This window comes from Pempheris klunzingeri, chromosome 2 (genome assembly GCF_042242105.1).
Source record: "Pempheris klunzingeri isolate RE-2024b chromosome 2, fPemKlu1.hap1, whole genome shotgun sequence".
NCBI classification, from domain to species: Eukaryota; Metazoa; Chordata; class Actinopteri; order Acropomatiformes; family Pempheridae; genus Pempheris; species Pempheris klunzingeri.
The window spans coordinates 7,057,946-7,074,316 of NC_092013.1; the positions used below are offsets into that span (position 1 = coordinate 7,057,946).

At 41.3% G+C, this 16,371-nt stretch overlaps 1 protein-coding gene across 1 annotated transcript in view; it reads right to left on the bottom strand.

Annotated features, from left to right (window-relative positions):
* Positions 1-16,371, bottom strand: part of LOC139213376 (MICOS complex subunit mic25a-like) — a 59,700-nt gene that overhangs the window by 30,820 nt on the left and 12,509 nt on the right. The window contains exon 5 of the mRNA XM_070844056.1: positions 6,551-6,634. Within this exon, the coding sequence (XP_070700157.1) occupies positions 6,551-6,634 (84 nt within the window). The remainder of the gene's footprint in view (positions 1-6,550; positions 6,635-16,371) is intronic.

Sequence of the window (16,371 nt, forward strand, 5' to 3'; positions counted from 1 at the left end):
AAGTTTTATCACTACAACATGAAAAATTACTCTGAACTATAAAAAATACAAAATTTCTCCTAACTTCAATGTTTTGTGTGTCAAAATGTGCCAGATAAAAATGAGCATGACATTACGCCAATTTTTTTATATAAATATGATGAAACATCACCACCTACTTTGGCTGCAATAAGTGCTGACAACCAACCTGTGAGACAACCAGCCCCGTTCTCCCCTACATTAGAACACAGATTAATAAACGTGTCCAAATACAGACATTTTTGCTGTCACAGTAATTCATAATGTGGAAATGCCAAACGTTGCTGTGTAAAACTTTATCTCTGCTAGGTATGTTTCTTGGATGTGTTATATTGGATTTTTCAGGACAGGACTCAGGATTAGACTCCTGTTGCTACTAAATCTCCCCATTGCTATGTGTGTGGACTGGGCTTAAATATCACACCTCAAAAGGGGAGCAACGACTGCAGCTTCAAAGGAAGTCAAGTATACATCTCAGCATCAGCATTATGTATCTTTAGAATAAAAGGCAGTTATATATATATATATATACATATATAAAATAAATACCTTAATTTTAAAGTGCTAAAAACCAAGACAAAGAGTTTCACTTCTTGCTGGAGAGTTAGCTAATACTTTGGCTCCCTGGGAATATGTGCTAAGAAGTTAGTCACATGTTAGCCTTTAGCCTTAGGTCAAGGGCTCAGTGGGTACATTCAACAGAGGAAGGCTGAGCTGAAACTTGAAAGTCTGCAGTGGCCTTGTGGGATATCTAGTGTTCAAGCCAAGATAAAAAAGGCTCCACAGGGGCTTAAACCCATGGGAGCCTCAGCTTATGCGGGACATAGAGAGTAGGGCACTCGCAAGAGAAGCAGCAAGTACAAGGTTTAAAGGTAAAGTGAACTTCTCACTGAAGATTGGTGTGTCCCACTGAGGCTCTGTCTTCAGGGTTTGGAGGGGTCAGGCACCATCTGATATACTGCCTCCCACTTAGAAGAATAACAAATTTGAAAAATCAGCAATGGCGGCATGGTGGGAAGCCAGTGAGGGACCTTCTATTTTCCAGCTCTTGCCTCCCACCCCTTTGCCTAGGTCACACTAAGAGGTCCAAGACAGAGGCAACAGCAGTAATGTACCGCACACCCATTGATTTCAAATGTTAAAAAACAACCCACAGGTAACAACCTTAAAATAAAAATATCTGCTTTGAAACTATAGTTGGAGTTTCAGAACTCATTCATAAAAACTATAAAATCATAGAATTACGGTAACTCAATGGCATGTATTGGTGACATTGCTTGAAACCAGTGCTTTGCAAATATAAAATGTTGCCAATGTTTCCTAATTTATATCAAAATAATCTCTCTGCCATGACCCAGCATTAAAAAACAAACCTGTAAAGCCTATGTTCTGTTGAGATTCGGAGAACTCTCAATCAATTCCCATTTTCCATTCTGCCCAAAGCATCTATTCTGTCTCTCTCATACAAACAACAGTCAAACAACTATATGCTTTTATCCATGGACATTTACAAAATGGGTAGGTTGATGGTTATGGAGAGGGGGTGTTGTGCCCGAAGCTGCTGATACAACAGTAATGTCTCTGGTCTTGCAAATAGAACAGGGGAATGTGGAGGAAAACGAGCTGAGTGGAAGTGTGAAGGTAGTGTTTGGACTGGAAGGTACAGCTTATCCAGCCCAAATGTTGGGGGACTGCAAGGCTGTGTGTTGTTTTTGTGTGTATCAACATGTTTTTTTGTGTCTGTTGACAGAACAGACCCAGAGCAACAGCCCCAGCTCAGCGCTCACCAGAGAAGTGGCAGCACTATCACTGGCACACACACTCTGAGCTCTTCCTAGTCATTTGCACCCATGGGGACAAAAGCCCAATGTGGAGAGACAGAAAGGGGGGATGATAACCCTCAATGGGGGAAAGCAAGGTTTTGGGGGTGTTGGAAAGACTTGTGGAGGGGATTAGTGTTGGTGCATGTGTGCTGCGTGTGTGTGTGTGTGTGTAAGCTTGCATACATGCAGGTGTGTGACTAAATCTGTGTTTGAACGCGAGCGCTTGTGCTCAGATGATCCTTGCATGCACACTCGTCTGAACACCCTCCAGCAGCTGTGGATTGAGATGGGCTGATGTCAGGATTTTGAGGGAGGGGTTGTTTCACGCTCCGCGCTTGGACGAAGCCGGATTAATTTTTTCAAGGGGGGGGGATTAACAGAGGTGAATTTTAAACTGGGACTTGTTTACAGAGTCACAGGGTATGTTGCCACAGGGAGACAGATATACTCCACCTGTACACTGGGAAGAGATTAGGGAGGCATCCACAAATAAACGAGAGGGAGAGAGAGGGGAGAGGATTGGGAGAGAGGAGAGGATGTGCTGGTATGTTTGGGGGTGTTTCAGTCTTAGGATGTCTTTTTGTGTGAGAAACCTGTATGTGTGTGGAAGAAGGGGAATGCAAATTTGTGCCGTGGATTAGCCACTGGCCACTGCTAAAGTGACAGCATGCACACAAACCTGTCACAATGAGCGCACGCACGCACACACACACACACACACACACACACACACACGCACACACACACACACAGATGATGTTTTCTCATTTGTGTCTGTAGTGGACTCAAACAGCATCCACAGCCTTTAGACAAACACAATAGTCTGTTATCGTCATTCATCCCTTAGGCAAACTGGACACATGAGTGTTTTGTGTGCGTTTTCATACAGGTAATAAACCACATGTGCGCACACATACACACACAAATACACACACACCTTTATTAGCCTATCATAGGGGGCTGCTGCTAAGCTATTGTAAAATGTTGATTCAGGGGAAGATCACACACCAATTACCAGTGGATTCTCCTTCTAATCTGGCTGCTCCCACCTTTGGCTTCTGCTTCAGATCATCAACACATCCAAACAGCGCAATTACATGAGCATGGGTGTCTGCTTGTGCATGCATGTTTTAATGCGAAACAACGGTAGAGTTATATGGAAAAAGATCTGACCTCTGAGATTATCTAGAGAATAAATCCACAAACTGATATTCACACCTAGACAATGGCATTCCCTGCCTTTAAATCTCTGCTTTGCATTAGAAGGATCTAATATAATACTGATGGTGAGGGAGTCCCTGACAGAGATACAGTGGGGCAAAAGACTATTTAGTCAGCCACCAATTGTGCAAGTTCTCCCACTTAAAAAGATGAGAGAGGCCTGTAATTTTCATCATAGGTACACTTCAACTATGAGAGACAGAATGAGAAAAAAAAAAATAAAAAATCCAGAAAATCACATTGTCTGATTTTTAAAGAACTTATTTGCAAATTATGGTGGAAAATAAGTATTTGGTCTATAACAAAAGTTCATCTCAATACTTTGTTATATACCCTTTGTTGGCAATGACAGAGGTCAAATGTTTTCTGTAAGTCTTCACAAGGTTTTCACACACTGTTGCTGGTATTTTGGCATTTGGTATTTTCCTCTAGAGCAGTGATGTTTTGGGGCTGTCGCTGGGCAACACGGACTTTCAACTCCCTTTTCTATGGGGTTGACATCTGGAGACTGGCTAGGCCACTCCAGGACCTTGAAATGCTTCTTACGAAGCCACTCCTTTGTTGCCTGGGCAGTGTGCTTGGGATCATTGTCATGCTGAAAGACCCAGCCACGTTTCATCTTCAATGCCCTTGCTGATGGAAGAAGGTTTTCACTCAAAATCTCACGATACATGGCCCCATTCATTCTTTCCTTTACATGGATCAGTCGTCCTGGTCCCTTTGCAGAAAAACAGCCCCAAAGCATGATGTTTCCACCCCCATGCTTCACAGTAGGTATGGTGATCTTTGGATGCAACTCAGCATTCTTTCTCCTCCAAACATGACAAGTTGAGTTTTTACCAAAAAGTTCTATTTTGGTTTCATCTGACCATATGACATTCTCCCAATCCTCTTCTGGATCATCCAAATGCTCTCTAGCAAACTTCAGACGGGCCTGGACATGTACTGGCTTAAGCAGGGGGACACGTCTAGCACTGCAGGATTTGAGTCCCTGGCGGCGTAGTGTGTTACTGATGGTAGCCTTTGTTACTTTGGTCCCAGCTCTCTGCAGGTCATTCACTAGGTCCCCCCATGTGGTTCTGGGATTTTTGCTCACCGTTCTTGTGATCATTTTGACCCCACGGGGTGAGATCTTGCGTGGAGCCCCAGATCGAGGGAGATTATCAGTGGTCTTGTATGTCTTCCATTTTCTAATAATTGCTCCCACAGTTGATTTCTTCACACCAAGCTGCTTACCTATTGCAGATTCAGTCTTCCCAGCCTGGTGCAGGTCTACAATTTTGTTTCTGGTGTCCTTTGACAGCTCTTTGGTCTTGGCCATAGTGGAGTTTGGAGTGTGACTGTTTGAGGTTGTGAACAGGTGTCTTTTATACTGATAACGAGTTCAAACAGGTGCCATTAATACAGGTAACGAGTGGAGGACAGAGGAGCCTCTTAAAGAAGAAGTTACAGGTCTGTGAGAGCCAGAAATCTTGCTTGTTTGTAGGTGACCAAATACTTATTTTACCAAGGAATTTACCAATTAATTCATTAAAAATCCTACAATGTGATTTCCTGGATTCTTTCCCCCCATTCTGTCTCTCATAGTTAAAGTGTACCTATGATGAAAATTTACAGGCCTCTCTCATCTTTTTAAGTGGGAGAACTTGCACAATTTGTGGCTGACTAAATACTTTTTTGCCCCACTGTACCTAAAGCTGTTCTCACCAGCTCGGATCAAAATGTATGTGAAAAATAAGACATATTAGTGCTTCAGATTGTGTTTTGCACTTACGCATATGACCTGTGTAAGCCACAATTCAACTTTTAAGTGGCTATTTAATTTAGCTAAATTGGTATTTGTCATAGGTTTGAGGGAGTAGGAGGGAAATGGGCAGGCTAAAAGAGAGGGGGCATGAAAAGAGGCCTGAATGAATGAAGTGCTAGATTGGAAAATGAAGGAGGGAGATGGACGCTGGCTCAGGATAAACTGTCTGTCTAATGCACAGTCCATATAGCCTCTTTATCTCTCGCTCTCAGCCCCCCTCTTTCTTACTCCCTCATCCGCATGCAGGTCAGCTGTGAGCAAGTCAGGGGTGGAAAAAAGTGATAGAAAAAGCGACTGCTGCGGCGAGCGGAGAGAGATAGAGCATCCTCCACTCTTCTGCCAATCAGTCTCTTCGGTCAAACATTGCAGCGTGTGCTGCTTGGCGCACGGTGTGCAGGGGCCCTTCCATTTAACTTAGCTATGTAAAAGGTTTTCTCAGAGGCCTAAAGGAGGCGAGTGACGGGGACTAGATAAGGTCCCCGTCTGTCCGATGGGCCCTGCTGGACAGAGGGACAGACGGGAAGAGGGGTGGAGGGGGAGTCAAGTCCTAAAGGGTGTCGACTGAACAATGAATGGAGCTGTGGGTATGAGGGAAGGGACACAGGATGGGCCACTGGAGAGTGTATGTGTACATGTACCTTTCACCCATCGTGGCTGTAATGAGTATGTTTTTTTCACTTAATGTCATGTATCTTTAACCAAAACACAAATATTTGTGCCATGTTTCCTGTGCTTGTCGTCTGTGTTTTCCTTTCTTTACTTCACTTGCACTCTGTAATTTTACTCCCCTGCTTCTTGTCCTTTTTTTTAGCCTCTGTCCATCGCTAAGAGCAAACAGCAGTTTTTTTCCTGCCCTAAAATCATACACCAGCACCAACCTTGCACCTCACAAAGTCTTTTAACAAATCTGGCCAAATTTTTTCTCTGTAAGCAAGCAACATTTATCAAACCACTGTGCTTGTAGCTTTTACAGGGTGCAAAATATCAACGACGCATTAGCGCTCAGATGGAGGGAACGCAGGTCATAATTTCTTAAAAGCACCCAACAAACCATTTTTATTCTTTTTATTTTTTGAAAAGACCAAAGGGTTGCTGGCAAAAGGACGCGGTGATGAGAAAAGCACAGTACATTTGATTAGACAGCTGAAGCTCTCTGAGAGAGACAGCTCTGTGAAACCTCTCTTGAGTGCTGGTCCATCAACAGTGAGTCGTGACTCTTATCTGCTTGCTGAAACTTTCACTTCATTTACATTTACATTTTGACACTGGTATGTGGGCTTGACATTTCCAAGATAGGGAAGAGTGTCTTGTGTCTCAACGAGATTTTACTCTCCAAGGAGAGTGAGTAATGTGTCATTTTAAGACTTGTTTTGATATTCCTGATGGGTAAAGACTTCGTTTTTAGTGAAAGCCTACAGAAAATGCTAATATCTCTCACTCTCTAAACCCCCCCCCAAAAAACGAATGAAAAAAGATGCACTGCTTTACATAAGATAATGTTAGCACTTCTCTAATTTCACACGGAACGATCTCAAAATTTGCAAACTATCACTATATGAAAACGATTTTGATTAATGCACTGCAACTTAATGCACCGCAACTAATGGACACAAATGCCCCTCAGATGAGTTCTATTTCCTTTTAATGGTATGTGTTTATAAGACTGAATAATGGTCCTTACCTTTTTCTCCAGTATTTCTAGTTGTTCTTTATAGAAGCTGGAAATGCTGGACAGTTCCTTCTCCTTCCTCTCCAATTGTTTGCCCTGTGGCAGAGGAAGTACAGGAACACAATAAGCAGACGACAAGTTAGAGAAAACATTGTTTTTGTTTTTTCAGAAAAGTGGCACAATACAAAGTATAGCTGTCAAGGAGGTTCTTTATATTGGCTCATTACAATTCACTGTACAGTAATATGACATGTGTAGGCCTGTATAAGTACACATTTACAAGAGCATCAACCCAGTTATCAATTTAAAAAAGTAATTTGACAGTTTTTAAACTGACATCATCAATAAGTAGGTAAAATGATATTAACGGTAATCTGCTAAAACAAAACATTCACAGCCTCTGATTATGAGCATGCAGCACACATGGGACACAGTGGTAAATGGAGAAGAAGTAAGACAACCTGTTGCTTTCACAGCCCAACAGACTCAGAACACATTACTATAATAATAATTTCTGATACATTGAAAACTGTAGCCTAAAAGACAAAACTCTGAATACACATCTCACTGATGATGACCAACTCTTTAATGTATTCCATTAAAAAGGAATCACTACTTAAAATAAATTAAAATAAAATGGAAAAAAAAAAATCAGCAAAATCAAAAACCATCTTGTTTGCTATGGTTTACTAAATAGATATAACTACTTTATTACAGATCAGCACTTCACTGGATACATTATTGTATTGGAAGGTATCAATTGCCAAAGCAGTTACTGGAGCTGTTTCCACTACTCTGTATTCATGATGCACAGTACAGACATTACAGTACATTACAGTACGGACTTTTGGCCAAATGCAAGTGAAATGCGTTATCTTTCCATGTGTTCATGTGCTACCTCATGCATTATCTACTCTGTGGATATAACACAATGCTTGGTGAAATGATAATACATGACCTCCATACCACAAAGCAATACACAAAAAAACAAGTATTCATAGCGGGTCCACCTAATGTAGCAGAACTTACAAAATTATTCAGGTGGCATGTGACTGGCACAGCGATATGGCGATGCCGGCGTTAGGATGGGGTGAAACGCTTTAATATGCCCGCTGAGCAAAGCTTTGACAGGCGGCAAGATGGCAGACTGGCTGTAGGAAGAGCCACAGTTTGGGCCATGGCCATAGCAGCATGCAAGTGAAGGCAGATAGAAGGCAGACGTCAAAAAGATGCACTGTGAAAACAAGTTGCCAGATCAGCTTGAAGTCAGAAATGTGCGTGCTCTACGGGTCTTTAACTTTTTTCAAATGGAGCCAGCTTGTTTTAACAGCATGAAGCTTCACTTTGTGTCAATATAATTACACAATTTAATAATGCGGAATGAAGAGGGATTCTTTTATGATAAATATTAATTAAAACAACATTATAAACAGAGACAGAAATGAGTAATTAAGCGCTATTGCAGAACTGCAACAAGAAAATGACAGACAGTCAAAGGAACTGTGCATGACCCCAAATTTAAGACAAAACCGAACACTGTCAACCAAATTACTTTGCTGTGATCCTTCACCATGCAATCAGCTCAGTGTTTTCACTCAGTGCGCATTAATAATCCATCTACCCATCTCATTTCAGATAATACGATCGCAATGCTACGATGAAGATATTCTCTTTGAACATAAAAGCAATGATCGTACATTTCTTAGGGCAGTCACAGATTGACGTATTTTGCAAGGTATGGTGTGGTGTCTTAATATGAAAACATAATATCAAATCTATTTCAGAAAGCAGACCGTATACTGTATTTAAATTGAGCGCTTTGAACTGACACAAGTGAATTAAATGGCAGTGAGCTAAATTGAACTGATACACTGAAAACCTTGCGGCTTGGTTTAGGATCTTAGTGTTTACATGCATCAGTCAGAAGTTTGGTCATGCTGTGGAGAGCATGCAGTGGATCAAAGGACCTCAACAGCTGTACAATCGGAATCACATATTATGGCTAAAATGCATAAAAAGGACAGACAACATACACATGTTGTACACACGATGGTTACACTCGCTCCAGCATGAGCACATGTGATCTGAGGAGGTTGACATATGTGTGCCTTCATATCAAACTGATTATTCATCAGTGCTAGGGCCAACGTGAACACACACCGTTTTGAGCCAATAAGGGTAATGAGTGAAGCGGCATGAACATGATATGGTGAATGAACACAATGAAGCTGGCTGGGAGTGAGGCAGCAAAAAAAAGGCAGCAGCAGCAGGCATGGATTTATGTAGCAGTGAAATGGAAAGTGTATATTTAACACACACACACACACACACACACACATTGTGTTATGCCATTAATGATGACTGATTGCTGCATTAGTGAGTGTGATATAGATCAGATGGAGCAACAGCATCTTCCATGGATGAACTTCTGTGCTTTGCGACGATACGGTGAATGCAGGCGCACAGACACACACACTTACACACAGATTGACATTACATTTATTGTAATCCAATCTAATCTCATCCTAATTTAACAGGCACGTGCATCCCCAAAGACCACATCTGCAGATCCCCATGCTGTGCTCACTGCACCTTTTCCTCTCTACGGCGGCTGTTTGATGCTTAAGGGCTATGTGAGCATGTGTGTGTTTGTGTGTAAAATCACCTCTGCTAGCAGCACAGATGATGTGTAATTTTCTAGCTGAATACCTCCCAAAGTGTTGTTGTGTGGAATGGTGGCGGCAGCACACTCGCAGCCTCGCTTTAATGCACAATGAAAACATGACATTTGAATAGAGAAGAGAGAGAGTGAAAGAGAGAGAGAAAGAGCAACAGAAACTGAGTTTATAAAAAAAGAAAAAAAGAAAGAGGCAGCAGCAATGGTAGTGTTGCTTACCCAGGCATCCAAATCCGCAGGCTAGGAGAGAGAGAAGGAGCGGGGGTTAGTGAGACAGGAGAAGGTGTGAGGAGGGCGCAGGGTTGGAAAAGATGGCGATAGAGACAAAGAGGAAAAGCGTAAAAGATAGGTATGGTGAGGAAAATAAAAAGGCAGGTTGAAGATAAGTAAAGAAATAACCAGGAATGAGAAAGATAATTAGAGGAACATGCAGCGGAGAGAAAGAGCTGACAGTAGAAGAAATAACTGATAAAGGAAACAAGGTTAGTACAGCCAGTCAAAGATTAATCAGCATCATTATGTACAAGTTGCACATTATAAAACCTAATTTGCCAGATGTTTGATGTTGTGAGAGATGTAATCTTGGCCTCCAACAGTCTCATAATGGATCCAATGTACATTATGTGACCTAAAAACTTATTAGTTTGCTAAGGTAATGGAACAACATAGGAAATTATACAGATCAGTCTTGACATTGGTCATCCTGGTGGCACAGGCAGCAAAGTCGTTTCCCAAACACTCAAAATGTTGTGGTTCTGACTCTGACGCATAATCCTCACTGCATGTCGGCCTTGAATCCACACCCCCTGCTCTGTGGACCCATCTGTCTTGCTTCCCTTAAATTAAAAGAAGTTCCTTGACTCTTGTTCAGAAAACAATATTTGTAAAACGTGTGATTGGTTTGGCACTAACAGACACATGCTGGATTATATCCCGAGAAGTGAAGAAAAGAATAGACAAGATGGTTTTATCCATCTTTTCCTGACTTTAGAGACAGGAACCGCATAAGGATATAAAGCACACAAGTCTCAAGACAGTTGGTGTGACACACAGAATCTGACTCTGCATAAGGCGTAAAAACAAATGAATGTTGTTGTCAAATAACTGTTGGGTACATCTTCAAATGGAAGTACTGCTCTCATAAAAAATCCAGAAACACATCAACACAATGAAAACTGAACGCAAATGTTTTAAATCAATAATTAATTCTATTAAAAATGAATGTATTTATTTCAAAATGCAGTTTTACAACAGTTATAAATCACTTTCAGCATGCACATTAATATTCAAAAGGCAATTATGGTTTAAATACGAGAGTTTATTGTCTATTTTACGACAGAACTGAAAACTATGAGCTCCCTATCTGTATTTTATGATCATTTGTAAACCTGTGTATGTATGAGCTTTGAATGCTGCCATAAGATATTATACAGAATGACAGCATAATGCTAGATAACTACGTGTTGCAACACTTCATCATCAAATCAAATAATGTTCAGTTAAAGTATATAACTCAGACACATAAGACACCATATTTGGGCGCCCACTCGTGCTAAGTGCTCCCAGTCCAGCATTAGACACAGCACAGGAAGGGATAGATTAGAGCGCTGGGTGGCTCTAATGTTGCGATGCCTCATAAAAACACCATTCAGTTAAATGAGGTGAACTCACAATGCCAATTGTTGCAGAAAGTGTGTGTGTGTTGGGTAATGGATGTGTAACCGATACAGCCGATGCCATCTGTGTTTAACCTCCCTGCTCTTCAGTGGCAGGCCCCAAACTGAACATGTGTCTAAGTGTGACTGTGTGTGTGTGTGTGTGTGTGGACCCCCACAGAGTGCTCACGGGAGTGTGGAGGTCCCATTTTCATAGATGATAGACTTAAGAAGGGAGGTAAAGGGGCTTGTTGTGACACAGATGCAGACAAACACACACCCAAGCAGTTTGGTGCAGTCCATGGGCCATAGCGGACAATGGCGTATCAGGTACATCCACTCATTGTTTCGCGGCTCTGAGCTCCCTGGTGAGCAGCAGTCAGCAGCCTCAGTCTGGACATTAAGAGTCTGGATCAAATGAGCCGGCAAAAACACGACCAGAAAAGTCTTCCAAACAGACTAAGGCTCATATATTTCCCCAAGAGGTAAAGCTCGTAAACGTAGTATTAATGTATTATCAATCAATTTAATTCCTCCCACAGCAAACATAAAGAAGACCTCAGACTACTTGGCTTGTGGGTGTAAAAATTACATTACAAGTAGTCCAGGTCAACAGTTTAAACAGATTTGTAAAAAAACTGCAGGTAACCATGACAACAACACTTATCTTTCATTCTACGCTGCCAGTAACATTACCAGTGAAACTTACCTAACAAGTGGACTTATCATACCATCATCAAACTATGTTAAATGTTTAATGTTTCATTTATTTCATAGTCTAACACATACAGTTAGAACCTGGGACCAGTTGCACAAAACACCTTAAGTTTTCTCCTACAATTTGACAGTTAAGGCTTACGTTCTCCTTAGCTAACGGACTTACTTCAGGGTGTTGCAGAGAATCCCTTAAAAAATGTCCTTAGCTCAAGGAAAATGTTGTGAAATTTTTAACACACAGATTACATTTGAATTCTACAGTTTCCATGGAGACACTTTTTTTTTTAATCGCCTCACAAAGTTGGTCGATTGTTAAAAAAAATTGAAGAAAAGAACACAAGACAACCAAACTGGTCACAGGAGGAAAAGCTTATACTTCTGGAGGAATAAAATAAAAGGAAGCGCACACTAAAAAAAACAACATTGAAGATGTGCAATGTTAACTCATCCTCCTCTTGTTTAAGCGGAAACATCACCACAGTGTTCAGCAGATGGGTGAGGGCGTCTGAGTGACGCGGCACACAGTTGACTTGTAGGCATAACCTGCTTATAACTGAACAGAAAGATCCCATAGTATGAAACTGTAGAGCAAATACGAGGCACAGCTGGAATATAGGGTGATCCAAGTCAACTGGTGGACAAATCATGAATTGACTGGCCAAATCTTTAGTGTTAAACCAATCACTTGCTGTTACACGCATCCATCAGGTTCTCAAAGATCATGGATCCTCTTCTCCGGATCCATTCATTTCCTTTATTTATCGTCATAAACTCCTAAATTGAGAAATGAAGAGGATCCTAAATATGTAAGTAAATGTTTTGAGGAAACCTTAAGGCGAACCCCTGAGGGTGTTTTGTGCAACAAGCCGCAGCTCTCTTCCCTGCCTCTGAAGCAGCCAGTATACTTCTTCAGAACTGCGTGTCAGATCGTCAAATAGCTCCAGCCATTTTCGTAACTTTCCAAAACTGACAATCTGACACTGTCACCCACTTCCTGCTGTGATTGGTCAAACGTGCAGAGGTGAGAAAGGCTTTGAATCTCTCTCTAAAGCTCCCGTATTTCATTCTTGATGCAACTATTTCTGACACTTTTCATGTGAGCAACCAAGTGCAACACTATGAATGCCTCCCAGGAGAGAGTGTCTGAAACTGTGTGCCATTATCACCATATGTAAACAACAGTGTGCCACCCCCCCCCCCCCCTCTGTGACAGCTGGCTTTTCACTCCACCTTCAAGTGTGGCTGTTGGCTTCTGACGTGGTCCAGTGAACTAGTACTGATCTATACACACGTACAGATGAAAAGGTGCACATCATTTTTAAATTTACCAGCACGGGGAAATAATGCCTCTTTTAGAAAAATACAGTGATTTAATGGATGTCATACATTAGATTATCTATGCTTAGCTGAATCATGTTTGCTGTGGTTGTACCATGAGGGTCACCAGATGCACCAGCTTGGCAACGCTTCACGCTTGATTTAGACTTGAAACCTCAATGGTCTGCCAACAACACGTGTGTGTGTGTCTGTGTGTGTGCGTGTGTGTGTGTGTGTGTGTGTGTGTGTGCGCGTGTGTGTGTGTGTGTGCGCGTGTGAAACAGAAAAAGTGACAGAAATGTGACAGGATGAGACCTTTTGGTTTCCAACACAACCTCACATGGTGAGAAACCCTTCCTTGGAAATCAATTATGTAAATGCTGAATTATGCAAATGTTACATTTAAATAAAGCCATGCGTTTGGGGAGAAATGATTTTGGTGTGGTTTTCTGCTTGGAGTCAGGAGGGGAGAGAGGGAGAGATAGACGAGGAATGAGGGCTAAAATGAGGATTAGGCTGCAGAATGTCACTGGCAGACACAGTTTGTTCAGTCAAACTCCTGATTTGGCTTTTTAATTAGGGAGAAAGAGAGAAAGACTGAAGCACAGACATAGAGGAGGAAATAAGAGCTAATTCACTGACAGCTTTCCTCCAGTGATATCTCTATGGGAATAAGTACAGTACCCACATTCATCACGTGTGCTAGTGATAAATGAGTACTTTCATCCAAGCTCTTGTTTGGTTGATGCTGTGCACTAAAATAGTTATCAGGTAAACGTGTCTGTGTGGATTTGCCCTAAAATGCGCAGTGAGCCATCTACAACGATGTGTGTGCAGTTAAGATTTGTCTAATTATCCACAATCTTTTATTCATCGTTCCTCCCCTTTCTGCAACCAGAGAGTGACTAGAAACTGAGAAAATACTTTTCGCTGCTTTTACTTGCAAGTGGGTTTCTTTGACATGTGGTGTCAAAATGTAACAAAGCTTTCTCTCACACACAAAGTTACCGAAGAAAAATCCAATAGAAGGCAACACACTCTCTGCATTGGCACAGGTGGATGTACATTCGCGAGCCATATTTCCGTGCAGAGTCTCACATCAACGCTCCAAAAATGTTATCAAATTTGCTCCCTGAATCAGTAAATCTGTGCTGCTATACCTTGACTTTACCAACAGGCAAATGGAGGCTTTTCCAGGTCTGTGCTTGAGTGTCAGAAGCTTATTAACACCTAAAATCCAAATGCACAGCCCCTATTAGAAGAAGAGGACAGCAGTTGAGATGCATATGCATGAATCATCACACTAACACCTGTGGGTGATGCACACACCTGCATGCACCCACAAAAACACACATGGCTTCACACAGAAGCATGCACACGGTACAGTGGAAATCCAAGAGGCATGAATTGGTTAGTCTAGCTGTTTGCTCATTAAATGTGCGTTCTCATCACATAGCTGGAGGAGGTTAAATGAATTAACACTTCATCATCAGCCTGCTTTGCCATCACAGAGTCTAGAGAGAGACAGTGAGGATGGAGAAAGAGAGATGTAAGGTGAAGAGGAGGAACGACGGATGCAGGAAATACGACCCGATAAGAAAAAACGAGTTAAGGTATTTTCAGGTATTTTCTATATTTGCTCACTCGGTCCACTTTATTCACTCTTAGCCTAAAATGTTGACATATCACAAAAAAAATTGAACCTTTAGGTCCAAAGAGCCAACTTCTCCACAAATAAATTTCAAAGCAGTTTCTGTGTCCTGGAATAATCTTATCGACTACAGACGGGAACAGTTTGGTCAGACTGGGCTCTGATATTTTAACCCTCCAACAGGAACATGTCAGGTTTTCTCATCTGAACCATCTGTGCAGTTTCACTCTGCTGCACTTGGCATTGGGCTTCCTTTTATGACATGATAGGTCTCTGCTTTAAATTATTTAAGTCTGCAAATTGAAAGAAAAATGTCACCTCAGTAGAAACTGCTTATAGTCTATATAGTCTATATATATAGTCAGGATCAAATTGATCACTATGAGCAGATGATCATTATAACCAATTCTTTTCCTTTTCTTTATTTCTCATGCAAATAAACATCTTACTGACGACAAATGTACATTTATTTCATGAATATAAAGTAATGAAAGGGACGGCTTTGCTACTAAGTGAACTTTATTGACTCACCAGGGGGCTGCTCCAGGGGGCATTACATGACGGAGAGGGCGGCTTTAACTGCAGGTGATTTTCCACATTCACTTTTTCTCTCCTTCACCTGCGGCTGCAACTGTTTCTCACTGACTGAGTTACATTAGACAACATAAAAGTAAGAAAACCAAGTTTCACTACTGCTTTTCGTCGGCTCATTCTTGGCAGTTTGTTGTATGCTTTGAGGAAGATATGGTGAACAATAGCAGCACGCACAGCTCCAAATCTTGAACAGTGTAGCCTATCGGGTGCACAGTTATAGCAGGATCAAAACAAACAGAACATGGCACTTGCAGCTAAAATGCTTTAATTTTTGCCCACAATAAATAACACAGCTATTGATCTGCGAAGGCCAGTGTTCTGTTATTTTATAAACTTTGAGGAGACAACATTTTTCTTTGAGAGAAGCGGTTAATAATAAATTGTAGTTTTTTTTCCATAGGTCGTCATGTATGGAAAGACCTATGTGGACTACTTGATTACTATAAGTGAATCATTTAAACAGCATTAGCACAAGAATGCTTCTCATCCATCTATGATCACTGCAACCATGATCACTATAAGCATTTTCCCACTGTATTTTCCAACAAAAACAAAAAAGAATCCAGTGATCATGCATGAAGACACAGCTTCACTAAATTACTACTTTTTGCTGGCATATATATGGAAGATAGAGAAGATTTACTGTGTCCACATTAAAAACAAATATATATTTTACAGGTTAAATGTTTACTTTGAAATCATGCTGCACTTACTGTCTTACTGGACTGTCCACTGCTTTTGTTTTTTACTACGATAAATGCAACTTAAACAGACGTGTGTAGAGGACAAGAAATCTTAATCTTAATTAAGATTAATCATAAACTCAAAAACCTTGACTCATACTTTGATTGTTCCAACATGAGTTATTCTCTTCCTACATGAGAAAACGCATCTGGGAAAAATTACTTTTCATCTTAATAAGCTTGTCCAGCTGTCTCATTACATTATGACTGCACTCTGAGGTTATCCACTCCTACACATTTGACCTTTGAACCATCAGGATTTGTGCTGCCCTCCTCCCTCCTTCTACTGCTCTGCGCCGATCAAAATCTCCTCAGCCGGTGAGCGCTCTGTTCGTCAGCAATTACCGTCGCTCGAGATGATGGGGGAGCACTATACGTGTGCCTACGTGTGCGAGTCAGTGCGAGCGTGCACAAAGGGCTTAGCTGCTTTAACATGCAGAAAAGATGTCAAGTCTGTGATTACACTGGCTGATAACAAG